Source organism: Schistocerca cancellata, chromosome 6 (genome assembly GCF_023864275.1).
Source record: "Schistocerca cancellata isolate TAMUIC-IGC-003103 chromosome 6, iqSchCanc2.1, whole genome shotgun sequence".
Lineage (NCBI taxonomy): Eukaryota > Metazoa > Arthropoda > Insecta > Orthoptera > Acrididae > Schistocerca > Schistocerca cancellata.
Genome location: NC_064631.1, coordinates 434214357 through 434235623, shown reverse-complemented (window position 1 = coordinate 434235623; position 21267 = coordinate 434214357). Strand labels below are relative to the sequence as shown.

The window sequence follows — 21267 nt, the reverse complement described above, 5'->3', positions numbered from 1 at the left end:
CCAAGAAGCCCTGATCTTACCCCCTGCGATTTTTTCTTATGGGGGTATGTTAAGGATATGGTGTTTCGGCCACCTCTCCCAGCCACCATTGATGATTTGAAACGAGAAATAACAGCAGCTATCCAAACTGTTACGCCTGATATGCTACAGAGAGTGTGGATCGAGTTGAAGTATCGGGTTGATATTGCTCGAGTGTCTGGAGGGGGCCATATTGAACATCTCTGAACTTGTTTTTGAGTGAAAAAAAAACCTTTTTAAATACTCTTTGTAATGATGTATAACAGAAGGTTATATTATGTTTCTTTCATTAAATACACATTTTTAAAGTTGTGGTATTCTTTTTGAATCACCCTGTATAACTGAAAACACCACAGCTGAACTTGCACATGAGATTCTGAATAAAAATGAAAACTACTTTGAACTCTCCTATTTCTTCTACAGTATTATTATTATTTCTTTCTTTTCTCAGACGTTATGTCTGGTCAGAAATGGAAAGTGACGCGGACCTTGATCAAGCGTCACTTCCTTTTAACTGTACGGTATATGTTATATTGCATTTAGGGACTTTCGGGTGATTGAACATGTATCAGTAATTACGGATTTCTGTAGTTTTATATACAAGTTTGGATGTAGCTGTACTGCATTGATGTACTGGTGGATATTGTGTGGTATGACTCCTGTAGTGGATAGTATAATTGGTATAATGTCAACTTTATCCTGATGCCACATGTCATTGACTTCCTCAGCCAGTTGGATGTATTTTTCAATTTTTTCTCCTGTTTTCTTTTGTATATTTGTTGTATTGGGTATGGATATTTCGATAGGTTGTGTTAATTTCTTCTTTTTATTGGTGAGTATGATGACAGGTTTGTTATGAGGGGTTGTTTTATCTGTTATAATGGTTCTGTTCCAGTATAATTTGTATTCATCATTCTCCAGTACATTTTATGGTGCATACTTGTATGTGGAAACGTGTTGTTTTATCAGTTTATGTTGTAAGGCAAGCTGTTGATGTATTATTTTTGCTACATTGTCATGTCTTCTGGGGTATTCTGTATTTGCTAGTATTGTACATCCGCTTGTGATGTGATCTACTGTTTCTATTTGTTGTTTGCAAAGTCTGCATTTATCTGTTGTGGTATTGGTATCTTTAATAATATGCTTGCTGTAATATCTGGTGTTTATTGGTTGATCCTGTATTGCAATCATGAATCATTCCGTCTCACTGTATATATTGCCTTTTCTTAGCCATGTGTTGGATGCGTCCTGATCGATATGTGGCTGTGTTAGATGATACGGGTGCTTGCCATGTAGTGTTTTCTTTTTCCAATTTACTTTCTTCGTGTCTGTTGATGTTATGTGATCTAGAGGGTTGTAGAAGTGGTTATGAAATTGCAGTGGTGTAGCCGATGTATTTATATGAGTGATTGCTTTGTGTATTTTGCTAGTTTCTGCTCGTTCTAGAAAGAATTTTCTTAAATTGTCTACCTGTCCATAATGTAGGTTTTTTATGTCGATAAATCCCCTTCCTTCTTCCTTTCTGCTTAATGTGAATCTTTCTGTTGCTGAATGTATGTGATGTATTCTATATTTGTGGCATTGTGATCGTGTAAGTGTATTGAGTGCTTCTAGGTCTGTGTTACTCCATTTCACTACTCCAAATGAGTAGGTCAATACTTGTATAGCATAAGTATTTATAGCTTTCGTCTTGTTTCTTGCTGTCAATTCTGTTTTCAGTATTTTTGTTAGTCTTTGTTTATATTTTTCTTTTAGTTCTTCTTTAATATTTGTATTATCTATTCCTATTTTTTGTCTGTATCCTAGATATTTATAGGCATCTGTTTTTCCATCACTTCTATGCAGTCGCTGTGGTTATCCAATATGTAATCTTCTTGTTTAGTGTGTCTTCCCTTGACTATGCTATTTTTCTTACATTTGTCTGTTCCAAAAGCCATATTTATATCATTGCTGAATACTTCTGTTATCTTTAGTAATTGGTTGAGTTGTTGATTTGTTGCTGCCAGTAGTTTTAGATCTTCCATGTATAGCAAATGTGTGATTTTGTGTTGGTATGTTCCAGTAATATTGTATCCATAATTTGTATTATTTAGCATGTTGGATAGTGGGTTCAGAGCAAGGCAGAACCAGAAAGGACTTAATGAGTCTCCTTGGTATATTCCACGCTTAATCTGTATTGGCTGTGATGTGATATTATTTGAATTTGTTTGGATATTAAGTTTGGTTTTGCAATTTTTCATTACTATGTTTAGGAACTGTATCAATTTAGGATCTACTTTGTATATTTCCAATATTTGTAGTAACCATGAGTGGGGTACACTATCAAAAGCTTTTTGGTAATCAATGTATGTGTAGTGTAGCGACCTTTGTTTAGTTTTAGCTTGATATGTCACCTCTGCATCTATTATCAGTTGCTCTTTACATCCTCGTGCTCCTTTGCAACAGCCTTTTTGTTCTTCATTTATAATTTTGTTCTGTGTTGTATGTGTTATTAATTTCTGTGTAATGACTGAAGTTAATATTTTGTATATTGTTGGTAGGCATGTTATGGGACGATATTTAGCTGGGTTTGCTGTGTCTGCTTGATCTTTAGGTTTCAGATAAGTTATTCCATGTGTAAGTGTATCAGGGAATGTGTATGGGTCTGCAATGTAACTGTTAAATAATTTAGTTAGATGTGAATGTGTTGAGGTGAACTTCTTTAGCCAGAAATTTGGTATTTTATCTTTTCCAGGGGCTTTCCAATTGTGAGTAGAATTAATTGCTTGGGTGGCTTCATGTTGCAAAATTATCACTTCAGGCATCCGCGATAGCATCTTGTATGTGTCTGTTTCTGCTTGTATCCACCGTGCATGCCTGTTATGTTGTACTGGGTTTGACCATATGTTGCTCCAGAAGTGTTCCATGTCTGTTATGCTTGGTGGATTGTCTATTTTAATGTGTGTGTTATCTATTGTCTGGTAAAATTTCTTTTGGTTTGTGTTGAATGTTTGGTTCTGTTTCCTTCTATTTTCACTTTTTTTGTATCTTCTAAGTCGTTTGGCCAATGCTTGTACTTTCTGCTTCTTTTCATCTAATTGCTCTATCACTTCTTGTTGTGAGATTTTACATAACCTTTTTAGTTTTTCTGACATTTCATTTCTTATAAATTGTGTTAGCTGTCCGATGTCTTTTCTCAGTTTTTCTATTCTGATCTGTAGCCTGTGTTGCCATGCTGGTTTTGTGGGTTTCTTCTGTGTGTTGGTTGGTTCTGATCTCTGCCTAGTGTGTATATTTAGTGTAGTGAGTGCTCCTATATAAACCAGTAGTTGTAACTCTTCCACAGTTGTATTTTCATTTATTTTGTTGTGTATGATTGTGTTGATAGTTGTTATTGTTGTTTCGACTTGTGGGTTATTTGGTGGTCTATGCAAGAACGGTCTAATGTCTGTATTTGTGTCTTTGTATTCTATATATGTCAGCTGAAATTTTTCTTCTATACCTAACATGTGTGTCACTTCGTGATCTATTTGTGCTTGTTCTGGTGGCTGTCTTAAGATTTCGTTTTCCTCTGATTGTTTAATTGATGCGTGTTGGTCTTTGTTTGTTTTCTCTGGGATGTTTGAGTCCATTACTGTATTTTCTTCTTCTTCTGATTGCACATTATTTTGTTCCAGTATTTGTTGTACTTGTTGCTTGATGTTTTCTAATTCTGACTGGGGTATCCTGTTATTTTTTATTATTACACGGATCTGATCAGCTAGTCGTCGTTCTGCTAAAAATTTTAATTCTGGGTATCTGGTAATAAATATTGTGTATACTTGTGATCTGTATCCAGTTGTGTTGGTTCCTAGGTTTGTTGCTTGGTAATAACAGAACATGAGGTGTCGATTAACTTCATCTGACCATCTCATCCTCTGTCTTTGTTTTCCTTCTAGGGTGGTTGCAGGAAGCATATCCTGCAAAACACCTCTATTTGGATTTAAATCATTTTCCAGTTGGCTAGCAGTGTCGTTACCATTGTGGGCGGGCATAGGGTTTAAGCGTCGTCCCCGACAATGACGGCGCTTTTCCGAGGCTTCTTTAGTTCTGTCGTGAACCAAGTAATCACACTAAAAGGGGGGTTAGCCCTATTAGTGGTTTGTTCTTTTCGTCGCCTTTTACGAGTGGCAGAACATACCGGAGGTCTATTCTTCTCCCAGGCCTCCACGGGGTTTATTATTATTATTATTATTATTATTATTATTATTATTATTATTATTACGAAGCACAAATAGCTTTTGAATTAGTATGAATATCACGTCAAAAGTCATGCAATATTATGACCAGACAGACGTAACACTGATTAAATACAATGAAGATGGGAGAAAAATGCTGACTAATCAGAATGTCAAATTGAGACCATTTACAGGCAGTCTCCAAATTCTGTTTCCATTATTGACAAATCTGATGATGCTTCTTATTTAATGCTATGAAGGCAAATTGGTTAAAGCGATTTTTTTTTTTCCTTGAACTGTATTTTTGTGGATCTTTCATTTTGATGTTTTATTGGGTTATTCTGCATTTGGCTGAAGTATGAGAAAACGATGAAAAGTTAGGTTGGCAGTGAAAGACTTGTTTATGTAAAATATGTACTTAGTTGTTTTTACCCACATCTCTTAAGTAAATGTACTTTTTCCAAGTTATTTCAGTGAGTAGATTCCATCCCTGAAGTAACATTCTGTATGTTTGCAAAACACACATTAATGGCTGCTGTAATTTTTTATTTGGGCACAGTATACTCAGTCATAAATTTCTTGAGATGTATGTAGGTGGAAGTGAGATAATGCCAAATTCAGTGAAAAGGATGACTCATACTTCAAATTTTTCAGCTTCCCCACTGCCAAAGCATCTTTGTGGGAAAATAAATGGGAAAATGAATTACCTTGTTGAAAGGTACTACTTTGCTTTTGCCATCTAGGCCTATTCTCAAACATTTTTCATCCATTTCACCTGGAATACTGGTACATGGCTCAACATAAGCTGTCAGCTGGTCGGCTATCAACTGGAAACTTCTTGTGGTGTACAAGGCCACAAATATTTCGTAGAGGGAACATTACAATTTTCACAAATCATCATCTCCTCACGGGCACTATTCGCAATCCTGCTGTTGACCTTTCCCACACAGGTTTGGCATATGGATCCCATCCATCAGTACACAACAGACATCCAATGCGTTCGTGGCTCAGAAAATGTGGTGGCTGATTATCTGTCACATGTCAGTGGTATCTCATCTCCTATTAATTTCGATGAACTGTCCCACTTACAGGACAATGATGTCGAACTTCAGAACCCTGTCAGGCCTCTTCCACTTACCTACAGATAGTTTCTTGCAACCTACTGGGTTTGGTCAGGCCGTGATGGTGTGATATGTCCATGGACATCACTCAACCTATCTTCCCAGCTGCTTTACTTCACCAAATTTTTGTTGCTTTGCATACTCTCTCACACCCTGGTACTAAGGCTACTGGGTGACCCGTCATGGAATGCTTTGTGTGGCCATGAGTGAAGAAGCACTACCATGTGTGGACTCATGCCTGCGTGCCATGTCAGCACAGAAAAATCAGTAGACGTACGCAGCCACCCCTAGTCAAATCTGACATCCCATGATGCTGTTTCTGAGATATGGACCTAGAACTCATCGCGCCGTCACCTGCACCTGATGGTTTCAGATATATCTTGTCCATCATTGATCGTACTACAAGATGGGTGGAGGCGATCCCCCTTGCAGCCATTACAGTTGATTCTGTTGCATGAGCATTTGTGTATTCCTGGATAGCTAGATTCGGGTGCACTTCATCTATCACCATCAATCAGGGTAGGCAGTTCAGATCACTGTTATTTAACAAACTCTGCATGGTCTGTGGCATGGATAAATTTCACATTATAGCATGCCACCTTCATAGTAATGGGCTCATCGAGTGCTGGCACAGGACTCCAAAACTACCATCGTGTGCCACGGTTGTGGCCCTCATGTGCCACAATGTTGAGTGGCTTGAAGCACTGTTCTGGGTCATGTTAACAATCCACGTGGTTGATAAGGCAGACCTCTAAGTGTCACTTGCTAAAGTCCTGTATGGTGAGACATTAGTCCTCCCAGCTGTAATCATCAATGATCCTGCAACCATCGCCCTATCTGACCTCCCCACTTTTGTCGAGTGTGCCCAGTTGCACATAGCTGCTACCCGTATATCTTCTCGATGGCTAATACTATCAACATCCTCATGAACATCCGACTCCAAACAGTTTCACTTCAGCAGGTTAAACAAGCTTGGACCACTGAGGAATTCATCCCACAACCTCTCGACTCGAGTTCTCCACCATCGGGCAATGGCTCCGAACCCGCACATACCACCCCTCTGCCTGTGCACCAACCAGAGTGCATTGAGCCTATACCTGTCACTCAGTGGTTGTGCGTGATGCTCCCACTCCCTTGCCTCACTCAGACACTGCGTGGGATAATCCGCTGCCTCAGGCCATGTAACTTAGGTACGAGGCACACACTGCCAAAAAAAATGCAGGGTTAACATTAATAAATTCGACAAACTGCAAGGACGGATTCCTGAAAGGTAATGAAGGAAAAATGGTCCTATGAATATGTGTGCAGAAATGAATGGTGTGTGTGCAGTGACAACAATGACTGAACACAGAACAGAGCTGCATCGCATTCATGTCGCAACAGTTGTTCAAAGTGGCCTCCGTGAGATACATTACACGTGTCAGCCATGCAGGACACACATAATCATACTTTGGCTTACAGCATCTTGGCGGTCCACTTTCCTGGAGCTCATGTTGAGGTCTGTCTCAATATCCTCTTGAACTTGGTCCTCCAAATCTGGTGTATGCACAGTTCACTGACTCCAAGCCCATTGATTTGTCTGAAAGGACTCATGATCATACAAATGCCCAAAAAGGGCTTGAAATGTTGTGTGATGTAGCTGTTGTCTGTGAGGGTACTTGTTTTAGTATAGTTGTGCTATCTTGTGACCATTTCCATCTGCTTGGCCATACACAAACGCCACCTCAGTTTGTTCCTGGCACGAATACTGGACTGTTCTGGCATGAATACTGGATCGTTCTGCTGCTTACAGTATGCTGCATCAATCATACAGCCTGCACCACACAAGGAACACACGGCACACAGTCAGAGGAACTTTCATTCATCAGCACCTTCTACCATAGCAATGATGCATTTCCAGACATATATTCATAGGACCTTTGCTCCTCCATTTCCAGTCAGGAACCTATCCTTGCAGTTTGTCAGTTTTATTAAATGTTCACCCTTTGTAATTACAAAACACACACTGCCATGTAAAATTGGTAAGAAGCACTTCTGCAATGTAACATTGCTACACAGCACCCTGTGCCACAAAACACTGGAACAGAGCACCACCAGCCAGGCAACATCAGTATGCTGCACCCTTTGCTACACAACAGTGGTTCAAAGCACACTCTGTCACAAAACACCCTCTGCCACATAAAATTGGCAAGAAGAACCATTCAACAAGCAACAATGGTATGAAGCACACTCTGCATCATAACATTGCTACAAAACACCCTCTGCATTGTAACATTGCTGCGAAGTACCTCTTGCATCATAACATCACCACATAGCACATTCTGCACCATAACATCACCACAGAGCACCTTCTGCATCATAACACTGCTATGAAGCACATTCTGCCACAAAAAATTTGCATGAAATCCCCCATCACAAAGCACTGGTACAAAATTTCCTCTGCACAAAACATTGGTACAAAGTACCGCCTGCCACAAATCAATGGTACTGAACTCTCTCTGTCATGAAACATCAGTTCACATTCTGCTATGCAATAATGGTACAAAGCATAACACTGGTAGGGAGCACCACAGCAGCAACAGGTGATGCCAGGTATCACGATTCCAAGGAGCTCTGCTTTTCACTATGAGATGAAAATGGCATCAGTTTCACAGCAATAGGGGACTTTAATTCATCACAGCTTAACCAATTTGCTTGAAATACTTATAAATTATACATACAAAACACTCCTTGCAAATCAAAATCCATACATTAGTTCCCGAGATTAACTCAATAACAGAAAGAACCATGATGTGGGACATCAATTTATATATGTACAGATAGACAGAAGATAAAAGAAGACATATTACGGATGCAGATTGCCAGTTGGAAAAAAATAAATAAATAAAAAATTACACTTGATTCTAACATCTGCCTGTCTCCTAATTTAAAGTATACATATAAAAAAGGTGGATCAAAATAAAGAAACTGTATTAACGTGGATGATATCTATAAGTGGGAATTTTTCATATTTTTAACAAAGTTTCACTCAAATTCTGTCTTCCACTATCCATGCATTGTTGAATGTGACTTCAAAAATTCTGCATCACTCTAATGAGCATGTATTAAGGAATAAGCCCAATTTTTCCCGTATTGCATTTCTTAGTGCTGGCAAAGGCCTCTGCTGAAGTTTGAACACCTCAGCCTTAAGGTGGCCCCACAGAAAAAAATCATAGTATGTAAGATCTGGTGATCATGCTGGCCAAGGGACATCACAATGTGAAGAATTTAAGTGTCGCGAAACATCTGCCTTAATGCTTTGAGAAATATCTGAAGTGTGAGCAGTGGCTCTGTCTTGCTAAAACCATAGCTGGTCAATCTGCAGCACACTGAATCTTGGCCCAAAAAACGTGTTAATCATGTGAGTGTATCATTGAGAATTTACTGTCACACTAGTACCATCATCCTCAAAAAAGTAAGGACCAAGTATCCCGAATCTTCCAACTACACACTATACAGTAGCATGGTCATTGTGTAGTGGTTTTTAATGAAGGCCATGGGGATTCTCTCCACTCCAGTATCAAAAATTTTGATGATTAATGCATCCTGGTAAGTAATAATGTGCTTCACCTCTGCAAAAGATTAAAGCAAATTCAGGCATATTTTCAAGGATGTTTGCACATGATCTCACGCCAAAGTCATGTTCATACAACTGTTGAACAACAACCATCTCGTATGAATGAAATTGCATGTCCTGTTGCAAAATCCAAAACCCACACTGATCAGATACCTGAAGAGTTCTAACAAGTTTTTGAGCAGATCTCTTTGGAGACTGCTAAAATAAAGCCTTATTGCATTATTGTTCTCTAGAATTTGAATGCTGTGTAGCTCTCCTCCTCTTTCTCTTAACCATGTCACCATTTGCTTTAAATCTTGATACCCACAAGCTAATGGTTTTCCAATCTGGAGCTGCCCCATATGTGGGAATCTGGGAGCGGCTCCAGAAAGCACATTGGGCAGTACCATCAAAACAACTGCTTACCAGAAATGATTCCATGGCACAAGGACATTCTTACCCATCCACAGCAAGGTTGGAATCTGTTACAAATTACAATTTCCACTAATTGAATGTCAGTTCTGTGTATTCAATGTCCTATTCAGTCCATCTTGTTTTGATATTGCTATGTCGACCATAGCTGTGGCAATGCATTGAAACAAAACTTTCCATGCCGTAGATGTAATTCATGTTATCAGTTCCTTTATTTTGATCCATCTGTTTCTGTAAATTAGGGGGGATGTTTTGCTACACGCTTATGTCCTGAAGGCATACAGATATAGAATTTCAATTTCTCCACCTGTGCCCTATATCCAGTTATGTTCACTGAAGGCTAGGCACTATTTCAAAACTGGTTTTCTCTCTTAACTTTACTGTGTTCTGGTCGGAAAGTTGAAGACATTATCAATGGAATTTTTTTGGGGAGCAGGGGAGGGGACAACGACAACTACAATGATGTCAATGGCGACAGAACACAAATGACAGACAGTGGGTGAATGAGTCAGGGGTTGACAAATTTGTCAGATTCTCTGTACATATTTCTAATTATATCACAGAATTTTTGCTGTGAGATATTGTTACAGCCTTGAGATCAGCAGATTTAACCCCAGACTTGGTGGGTCCTTATTTTTGCCTAAATCTATCTCCTGTGGAGGTGATATGGATAGCGGTATCAAACGTCAGTCTTTGATCTGAATCCATGAGCTTAACATTTATGCTCACTGCTGATTTCATGGCACATTTACAGGTGCACACAGATGTTCTAATACCCATATGTGGCTTATGGGTTGAGGGGTCTGACTTTGTGCCTGGTTTCTTTGGATTGTAGGGAACAAGGTTGACTCCATTGAAAGTAGCATATATACAGCCTGAGATCTTTCTTGCCTCGATGTAAGATGGCAGTCTTAAGCTCTGAACCTCCAGAGCCTTCTGTCCTCCCAAGCAGACTGATCACTCTTTAACCGTATCAGTTGTTCACCTCCACTGACAAACTGATAAATTTGCCCACAAGCAGATATATGCACCACAAGAGCCTAAAAAAAACTCTTCTACCAATAGCAAAGAATATATTACTGATGTGGTAAACATAAGCTTACTGTACATATGCCTCTTTTACCATGACAATGAAAAAGATGCACGCATGGGTCTTCAAAAAAATAAACTGATCAGCCAGAACACTATGACCACTGACCTAGTATTGATATAAACCCCTCCACATGATAGTAGCATCGCCAATCAGACACACGCATGGTGCACGTAGCATCAGTAAGCATGCTGTACATGTGTAGAATGGGGAAAGTGCGCGATCTATCTGAGTTTGACTGAGGGCATATTGTGATGGCCCGGAAGCTCGGCACAAGCATTTTGGAAGCTGTACAACATGTGGAGTGTTCAGGGAGTGTTGTGGTGTGTGTCTTCAACACAAGGTGAAACTATGTCCAGGTGTTGTGGGGTTAGATGGCCACATGTCATTGCAGATGTCTGATGTCATAGGCTGGACAGACTGGTAAAATAGGATAGGCAGCAAACTGTGGTAGAACTAACATCAGAGTTTAATCTTGGGCAGAGTACAAGTGTGTCTGAACAGACAATGCACCGAACACTCCTAACAAAGGGCCTCCACAGCTGACAACCCATGCATTTGCCAGAGTTAACACCAAGACATCAGCAACTGCTACTGAAATGGGCACTGGACATTGATGCAGTGACAAAGTGTTGCATGATCTGATGAATCCCAACAACTTTTTCATCACTCTGATGGGAGGGCACAAATCCGTCGTCTTCCTGGGGGAACAGCTCGTTGACACCTGTACTGTAGAACAGAGACAAGCAGCCCCATTATGCTCTGAGGAACATTCAAGAGGGTATCCACTGGTCCAGTGGAGCTCATGCAAGGCACCCTGACGACCAAAGAGTATTGTACACTGGTTGCAGACTGCATACACCCCTTCATGATTATCATGTTTCCCAACAGCAGTGGCAGTTTTCAACAAGATAATGCGGCATGTCACAAAGCGAGCTCCAGTTGATATGCTGACCCCCAAACTCATCAGATCTGAATCCTATCCAACACATCTGGGATGTGATTGAATGTGGCGTCAGAGCTCATCACTCCCCTCCTCATAATTTACAGGAATTAGGTGACGTGGGTGCAGATGTGGTACCAACTCGCTCCAATGACATACGAAGGCCTCATTGCTTCCATGCTATGATGCGTTGGCGCTGTTGTGTAAATATTCAAAGTTTTTCATGGTACTTTTAGTCACAGAAATTGGTAACAAATTTATTTACTGGCTGCTGATGCCAATACATATGACTGAACTTATTCAACAAGTTGTGAAAATGAAAATGAGTAGTTACCACACCTTCCAGTATATTTTCATATCTGGCTTCCAGTGACATGCTGTCAACTCCAATCTCTTCATCTGTTCTACCATTTTCATCTTCGGGACAAGTTGTGGCCTCACCATCTGTTTCAGTTTCATCAGTCTCAGTATCTACCTGTTTAAATACAAATTTAAAGATAGAAATTCTCTTAACAAAAAATACAAAATTCACAGTAGAAAACAAATGTAATTGAGGAATACACTACTACCTATTTCAAGGTGCGACCAAAGCCCCCCCCCCACACACACACACAGTATTACAGTCCCCCCCCCCCCCCCCCCCATGGACCTTGCCATTCGTTGGGAGGCTTGCATGCCTCACTCAGCGATACAGATAGCTGTACCATAGGTGCAACCACACCAGAGGGGTATCTGTTGAGAGGTCAGACAAACATGTCGTTCCCGAAGAGAGGCAATAGTCTGGATGACTGACTGATCTGGCCTTGTAACATCAACCAAAACAGCCTTGCTGTGCTAGTACTGTGAATGGCTGAAAGCAAGGGGAAACTACAGCTGTAATTTTTACGGGGGGCATGCAGCTTTACTGTATGGTTAAATGTTGATGGCGCCCTCTTGGGTAAAATATTCCAGAGGTAAAATAGTACTCCATATGGATCTCCGGATGGGGACTACTCAGGAGGACATCATTATCAGAAGAAAAAAAAAAACTGGTGTTCTATTGATTGGAGCATGGAATGTCAGATCCCTTAATTGGGCAGGTAGGTTAGAAAATTTTATTGAATAAAGGGTTCTAAATAAAAAATCAAATACGAGTAATGCAGAAGTTGGTTTATTAATGTATAAAAAATAGGAACATAGATAAGCTACTATAAACCGCGTAGTGAACGCATTATTGTAGCCAAGATAGACATGAAGCCCACACCTACCACAGTAGTATAAGTTTATATACCAACTAGCTACACAGATGATCAAGAGATTGAAGAAATGTATGATTTGATAAAAGAAATTGTTCAGATAGTTAAGGGAGACAAAAATTTAATAATCATGGGGGACTGGAATTTGATAGTAGGCAAAGAAAGAGAAGGAAAAGAGGTAGGTTAATATGGACTGGGGTAAGGAATGAAAAAGCCACCTGGTAGAATTTTGCACACAGCATAACCTAATCATAGCTAACACTTGGTTTACGAATCATGAAAGTAGGTTGCATACGTGGAAGAGGCCTAGAGACACTGGAGGGTTTCAAATAGATTATATAATAGTAACAGAGAGATTTAGAGACCAGACTTTTCCAGGTGCAGATATGGACTCTGACCACAATTTATTTGTTATGAACTGCAGATTAAAACTGAAGAAACAGCAAAAAGTTGGGGACTTAAGGAGATAGAACCTGGGAACATTAGGAAATAATTGACAAGAACAGAGGAAAGAAATACAATAGAAGAAGAATGGGTAGCTTTAGGAGATGAAATATAATGAAGGCAGCAGAGGATTAAGTAGGTAAAAAGACAAGGGCAAGTAGAAATCCTTCAGTAATAGAAGAGATATTGAATTTAATTGATGAAAGGAGAAAATATAAAAATGTAGTAAATGAAGCACACGAAAAGGAATACAAACGTCACAAAAATGAGATTGACAGGACATGCAAAATGGCTAGGCAGGGATGGTATGAGGGCAAATTAAAGGTTGTAGAGACATATATTACTAGGGGTAAGATATATACTGCCTACAGGAAAACCTTTGGAGAAAAGAGAACCACTTGTATGAATATCAAGAGCTCAGATGGAAAACCAGTTCTAAGCAAATACGGGAAAGCAAAAAGGTGGAAGGAGTATATAGAGGGTCTATACAAGGGCAATGTACTTATGGGCAATAGTATGGAAATTGATGAGGACATAGATGAAGATGAAATGGGGGATATGTTACTGCGTGAAGAATTTTACAGAGCACTGAAAGACCTGAATTGAACTACTAACAGCCTCAGGAGAGCCAGCCATGACAAAACTGTACTATGTGGTGGGCAAGATGCATGAGACAGGCGAAATACCCTCAGACTTCAAGAATAATATAATAATTCCAATCCCAAAGAAAGCAGGTGTTGACAGGTGTGAAAATTACTGAACTATCAGTGTAATAAGTCATGGCTGCAAAATACTAACGCGAACTCCTTCCAGACGAATGGAAAAACCGGTAGAAGCCAACCTCGGGGAAGATCAGTTTGGATTCCATAGAAATGTTGGAACACGTGAGGCAATACTGACCCTATGATTTATCTTAGAAGTTAGTCTATGGAAAAGCAAACCTACATTTCTAGCATTTGTAGACTTAGAGAAAGCTTTTGACAATGTTGACTGGAATACTCTCTTTCAAATTCTGAAGGTGGCAGGAGTCAAACACAGGGAGCGAAAGACTATTTACAATTTGAACAGAAACCAGATGGCACTTATAAGAGTCTAGGGGCATGAAAGAGAAGCAGTGGTTGGGAAGTGAGTGAGACAGGGTCATAGCCTATCTCCGATGTTATTCAATCTATATATTGAGCTAGCAGTAAAGGAAAAAAAATGGAGTAGGAATTAAAATACATGGAGAAGAAATAAAAACCAGGGGTTTGCTGATGACATTGTAATTCTGTCAGACATTGCAAAAGACTTGGAAGAGCAGTTGAGCGGAATGGACAGTGTCTGGAAAAGATGATATAAGATGAACATCAACAAGAATAAAACGAGGATAATGGAATGTAGAAATTTGTTAATATCGAGTATACATTTAAGTGTAAGGAAGTCCTTTCTGAAAGTATTTGTATGGATGATAAATCATGTAGACAAGAAGAAAATAGAAGCTTTCAAAATGTGGTGCTACAGTTTTATGCTGAAGACTACATAGGTAGATCACGTAACAAATGAGAAGGTACTGAACAGAATTGAGTAGAAGAGGAATTTGTGGCACAACTTGACTATAGAAGGGATTGGTTGATAGGACATGTTCTGAGGCGTCAAGGGATTAATAATTTAGTACTGCAGGGTAGTGTGGAGGATAAAAATCGTGGAGCGAGACCAAGAGATGAATATGCTAAACAGATTCAGAAGGATGTAGGTTGCAGTAGTTACACAGAGATGGAAAAGCCTGCACAGGATAGAGTAGCCTGGAGAGCTGCATCAAACCAGTCTCTGAACTGAAGACCACAACAACAACAACAACAACAACATAACGGAAGGATAGATGTGATGTTGCATGATTGATATGCATATAAACAAGATGGCAAATCTAACAATCCTTTGGACAAACCCTTCTTTAAAGCTACAAAATTAACACAAAAACAGATACATCTGCACAATTACATTCTCCCAGGCAATTACATGGTACTGCCGCTGCAGTGTGACAAGCATGAGGATGCTATAAGGTGGAGTGGCTGAGGCTTGTAAGGAAGCAGGGAGTGGGGAGGGAATGGTGACTGTTGGTCACAAGAGGGAGTGTTCACTCATGAGACTGCTATGGTGCAGGTGCAGGTGCAGGTGGGGGAGTGGCAGGAGATGCACAATGATTTGGAGGAGTGGACTGTGGGACCAGAAGGAACAGAAGGAGAGGGAGACTACAGAAATGTGTTAAGTGGGTATAATGAGTGAAATGGGGAACGAGGTGCATGGGGAAAGGAGTGGATGTGGGTCTAGATGAAGGGTTACTGCAACAAGTATTTTGTGTGTGTGTGTGTGTGTGTGTGTGTGTGTGTGTGTGTGTGTGTGTGTGTGTGCGCGCGCACGTGCACAATTTGAAACTTTGCAGCTCTGATACAGGTAATATCACTGATTGTATAAAAAAAAAGACAATGCAATTCAAAATAATATTAAATTCATAAAAAGAGAGGTCACTACTTAGAAAGTACTTACCTCCAAGAGCTGTAACTCCTAATACTGCCAAAGATAAGTAGATATCTCCACTGAGGCCTATCAGCCAGAATTTTGAGTGACATGCCACCCCTCCCCCCTGCCCCTCCCCAAACAAACTCCCACAACCAGTTCAGTCGCTTCGTGAAAGGGAATGCATGGTTCCAATACCAAGGAATACTACTACCAAGGTTTGTGTGTTTTCACTGGCTATACTGAGAGTTGTGTCTTCTAAAGACAAGTAAATGGCAGCTGTTCTGTCTCTCTGTATAATATCTACTCTTTTAATGTTAGCCACTTCTAATAGTATAAACAAAACACAAAATCTCTTCAAAGACTAAACAAAGAAAGAGGGCAAATAAATAATGAAATAATGAAATAGGCATGAGCAGAATGTGGGAGCAGAGAATATATCATCCAGATTTCCTGATAATGAGCTAAAAGTAATACAAAAGATATGATAATAAAGCCGTCATTTTCACCTCTGGCAGCACAAAAGAGAAAGTGAATGGAGTGGAAAATATAAGTACCAAAAATCTAGTCAAAAGGGTTCACCTGCCCTTCTTCATACTCCCACTTCACTCAGCAAAACTTTAAGTTTACACCTCCTTTTTCAGACATATGTAACAACAGACAGCCTGAATATATGAATATAATAGAGGGAAACATTCCACGTGGGAAAAATATATCTAAAAACATAGATGATGAGACTTACCAAACAAAAGCGCTGGCAGGTCGATAGACACACAAACAAACACAAACATACACACAAAATTCAAGCTTTCGCAACCAACGGTTGCCTCATCAGGAAAGAGGGAAGGAGAGGGAAAGACGAAAGGATTTGGGTTTTAAGGGAGAGGGTAAGGAGTCATTCCAATCCCGGGAGCGGAAAGACTTACCTTAGGGGGAGAAAAGGACAGGTATACACTCGCACACATACATATCCATCCGCATATACACAGACACAAGCAGACATTTGTAAAGGCAAAGAGTTTGGGCAGAGATGTCAGTCGAGGTGGAAGTACAGAGGCAAAGATGTTGTTGAAAGACAGGTGAGGTATGAGCGGCGGCAAATTGAAATTAGAAATTAGCGGAGATTGAGGCCTGGCTGATAGCGAGAAGAGAGGATATGCTGAAGGGCAAGTTGGGAGATGGGAACTTGCCCTTGCGAAAGCTTGAATTTTGTGTGTATGTTTGTGTTTGTTTGTGTGTTTATCAACCTGCCAGCGCTTTCTTTTGGTAAGTCACATCATCTTTGTTTTTAGATATATTTTTCCCACGTGGAATGTTTCATCTCTCTTTTTAGATATATTTTTTCCCACGTGGAATGTTTCCCTCTATTTTATTTATATATATATATATATATATATATATATATATATATATATATATATATATATATATATATATATTAATGATATGAATATAATAGAGGGAAACATTCCACTTGGGAAAAATATATCTAAAAAGAAAGATGATGAGACTTACCAAACAAAAGCGCTGGCAGGTCGATAGACACACAAACACAAACATACACACAAAATTCTAGCTTTCGCAACCAACGGTTGCCTCGTCAGGAAAGAGGGAAGGAGAGGGAAAGACGAAAGGATGTGGGTTTTAAGGGAGAGGGTAAGGAGTCATTCCAATCCCGGGAGTGGAAAGACTTACCTTAGGGGGAGAAAAGGACTCGCGCACACACACACACACATATCCATCCGCATATACACAGACACAAGCAGACATTTGTGAAGGCAAAGAGTTTGGGCAGAGATGTCAGTCGAGGCGGAAGTACCGAGGCAAAGATAATGTTGAAAGACTTCTCTCCTTTTCATGCTACCCCCCCCCCCCCCCCCCCCGCCCACCTGCCCGCATCTCCTCTGCCCGCCATCTAACCAGCAGCACTTCACTTTCCGCCATCCTTACCCTAGTATCCCTCCCCCCTCCTCATCCCTGCCACCTCCTTACCCCCACCCAGTCACCACTCCCACCATGCATGGGTGCTGCTGCTCACAGTGTAGTTTCAGTTGGCTGAGACTGCAGAGTGAGTGTGTGTGTGTGTGTGTGTGTGTGTGTGTGTGTGGTCTATTTTGACAAAGGCCTTGTTGGCCGAAAGCTTATTTTGTGACAGTCTTTTTGTTGTGCCTATCTGCGACCCAGCATCGCCGCTATATAGTGAGTAGTAACTTTTGTTTTCATAATATTGTTACATTCCATCCTGGTTTTTCCATTGTTTGAAAGGGAAAACTGAGCACTGTAGTAAACTGTCAGTTAAAGTAACTTCTATATGCCCTCTAATGAAGGTGGACATGACCAAAACCAGCTGTTTACCTAAATAAATGACAATGGCTAAATTACGGTCAAGAAAAAAGCAATGTGTCCTCTAAGCTCTTCACAGTGACGTATTGTCACTTTTACAAGGGTTCCAGTATAAGATACACTGGACCTCTAAGTCCAACAGCTTAATAGAGCTGTTCCACCACATCTTCACAACAATGTACTTCCTGTACCAAAATTAATATTATGACATGACAGATGGCACAGTCTGGGATGCCCACTGTCTCTAGCTGGTGTGAACTTCTTCATGGGGCACTCTGCAGAGTAAGCTCTGAACTCTGCGATCTTTCAGCCGTCTTGCTTCTTACAGTACATCGATAACACCTTCCAGATATGACTTCATGGTGAAAATGTTGGGTTGTTTGGGGGAAGAGACCAAACAGTGAGGTCATCGGTCTCATCGGATTAGGGAAGGAAGTCAGCCGTGCCCTTTCACAGGAACCATCCCAACATTTGCCTGGAGCGATTTAGGGAAATCACGGAAAACGTAAATCAGGAGGGCCAGACGCGGGATAGTGAAAATGTACTGCAGTAGTTCGTTCATCTCATGAACAGTGTCCATCCCAACATTAGGTTTACTGTTGAGATGGAGAGGGAAGGTAAGCTTTTCTGCTCTTGGATGTTTTAGTTGAGGGGAAGGCAGCGGATTGCCTTTGTCATTCAGTGCACAGGAAACCAATGCATGTTGACCAATACATGGATGTAAATAGTTTTCACCATCCCGTATGCAAGAAAGTGGTCCTGAGGATGTTAGTACACAGGCAAAGTTTAAAGAGACTGTAAATCTCACTCTGGAGAAGTATGTGCTGAGTAAGTGGTTTAAGGATGGAAAAGATCCACAGTGGTTTAATAACAAAATTCTGAAAACACTGAGGAAGCAAAGAGTGTTGCACTCTTGGTTCAAAAGAGAACATGCACCTTATGACCAGCAGCTAGTAGAGATTTACATGTCTGTAAGAAGATTGATTCACAAAGCGTACCACTACCACAGCCATACCGTAGCAAACGATCTTGCCAAGAACCTAAGAAAATTATGGTCCTACATAAAAATGCTAAGCATGTCGAAGGCTTCTATCCAGTTACTTATTGACAGTTACGGTATGGCAATAGGTGACAGCAAAAGGAAGCTGAAGTTTTACACTTTGCATTTAAGAAATCATTTGTGCAGGTGCATCATACAAACATATCATCATTTGAACACCGCACAGACTCCTGTATGGAGGACATATTAATATGAGGTCCTGAGAGGCAACTGAAACAGCTGAAAACAAATAAGTCACCAGGTCCAGATGGAATCCCAATTTGATTTTACATGATGCACTGGGCCATACTTACTTTGAATTTGTTACAAACCTCACTCAGCACAAAGTCCCAAGTGACTCGAAAGAAACTAAAGGTGATTCCTGTATATACAAAGAATAAACGAATTGGCCCAGAAATTACAGACCAAATCCTTAACATGATGCTGGCAACAACCAGAGCAAAATGCCTCGGACCTTTGGAGGTGACGGAGTCCCACCTCTAACTGACAAACCAGGGACTCCTAAGATACGACTTGGCAAACAAATGGTAATGAGATGGGGAGCTATTAATATCAATGGGGGCTACTCTGGGAAGAAGGTAGAGCTGGCAGAGGCTGCAAGTAAGATGGGGCTGGATGTTTTAGCTGTTAGTGACATTCGGGTAAGGGGTGAGAAAGAAGAGGAAGTGGGAGAATACAAGGTCTACCTGTCAGGAGTCAAAGCAGGAATAGCACAATGGGGTGTAGGGCTTTTCATCAGGAAAGAAATGGAACCCAGCGTAGTTGCAATAAGGTATGTAAACGAACGACTGATGTGGATAGATTTGACAGTGTCTAGCAAGAAAATTAGGATTGTGTCAGTATATTTGCATTGTGAAGGGACAAATCACGATAAGATGGATAGTTTTTATGAGGCACTCAGTGATGTAGTTGTTAGAGTAAAGGACAAGGACAGTGTTCTGCTCATGGGTGATTTTAACGCCAGGATTGGAAATCGAACAGAATGGTATGAAAAGGTTATGGGTAAATTTGGAGAGGATATGGAGGCCAACAGGAACGGGAAACAACTCTTGGATTTCTGTGCCAGTATGGGCTTAGTAATCACAAACTCCTTTTTTAAACATAAGAACATTCACCGGTATACTTGGGAAGGCAGGGGAACCAGATCTGTCATTGACTATATAATAACAGATCAGGAATTCAGGAAGGCTGTGAAGGACACACGTGTATTCAGGGGATTCTTTGATGACACTGATCATTTCTGCAGTGAAATTGGGATTGTGAGGCCGAATGTGCAGGAGGTCAGTCCATATGTAGGAGGATAAGAGTGGAGAAACTTCAGGATAAGGAAATCAGGCACAAGTACATAACAGCGATCTCAGAAAGGTACCAGTTAGTTGAATGTAGTCAATTACAGTCATTGGAAAAGGAATGGACGAGGTACAGGGACACAGTACTGGAAGTGGCTGAAGAATGTCTTGGAACAGTAGTGTGTAAAGTAGGATGAAGCAAACAGTGGAATGATACAGTCATGGCAGCCTGTAAAAGGAAAAAGAAGGCGTATCAAAACTGGCTACATACCAGAACCCAGGTAGACAGAGAAAGTTATGTTGAAGAAAGAAACAAAGCCAAACAGATAATTGCGGCATTCAAGAAGAAATCGTGGGAAGACTTTGGAAACAGGTTGGAGACTATGGGTCAAGCTGCTGGAAAACCATTCTGGAGTGTAATTAACAGTCTTCGAAAGGGAGGTAAGAAGGAAATGACAAGCATTTTGGACAGGTTAGGAAAACTGCTGGTGAATCCTGTGGATGCCTTGGGCAGATGGAGGGAATATTTTGAAGAGTTGCTCAATGTAGGTGAAAATGCGATCAGTAATGTTTCAGATTTCGAGGTAGAATGGGATAGGAATGATGATGGAAATAGGATCACATTTGAGGAAGTGGAAAAAATGGTCAATAGATTGCAGTGCAATAAAGCGGCTGGGGTGGATGAAATTAAGTCGGAACTCATCAAATACAGTGGAATGTCAGGTCTTAAATGGCTACACAGGATAATTGAAATGGCCTGGGAGTCGGGACAGGTTCCATCAGACTGGACAAAAGCAGTAATCACACCAATCTCTAAACATGGAAACAGAAAAGATTGTAACAACTACAGAGGTATCTCTTTAATCAGCGTTGTGGGTAAAATCTTCTCAGGTATTGTTGAAAGGAAAGTGCGAGTATTAGTTGAGGACCAATTGGATGAAAATCAGTGTGGGTTTAGGCCTCTTAGAGGTTGTCAGGACCAGATCTTTAGCTTACGGCAAATAATGG

At 40.5% G+C, this 21267-nt stretch overlaps 1 protein-coding gene across 5 annotated transcripts in view; it reads right to left on the bottom strand.

Annotated features, from left to right (window-relative positions):
• LOC126088119 (S phase cyclin A-associated protein in the endoplasmic reticulum) overlaps positions 1-21267 on the bottom strand; it is a 581441-nt gene that overhangs the window by 439140 nt on the left and 121034 nt on the right. For all 5 annotated transcript variants that reach the window (XM_049906219.1, XM_049906218.1, XM_049906220.1 and 2 more), the window contains one exon: positions 11735-11870. In XM_049906219.1, the coding sequence (XP_049762176.1) occupies positions 11735-11870 (136 nt within the window). The remainder of the gene's footprint in view (positions 1-11734; positions 11871-21267) is intronic.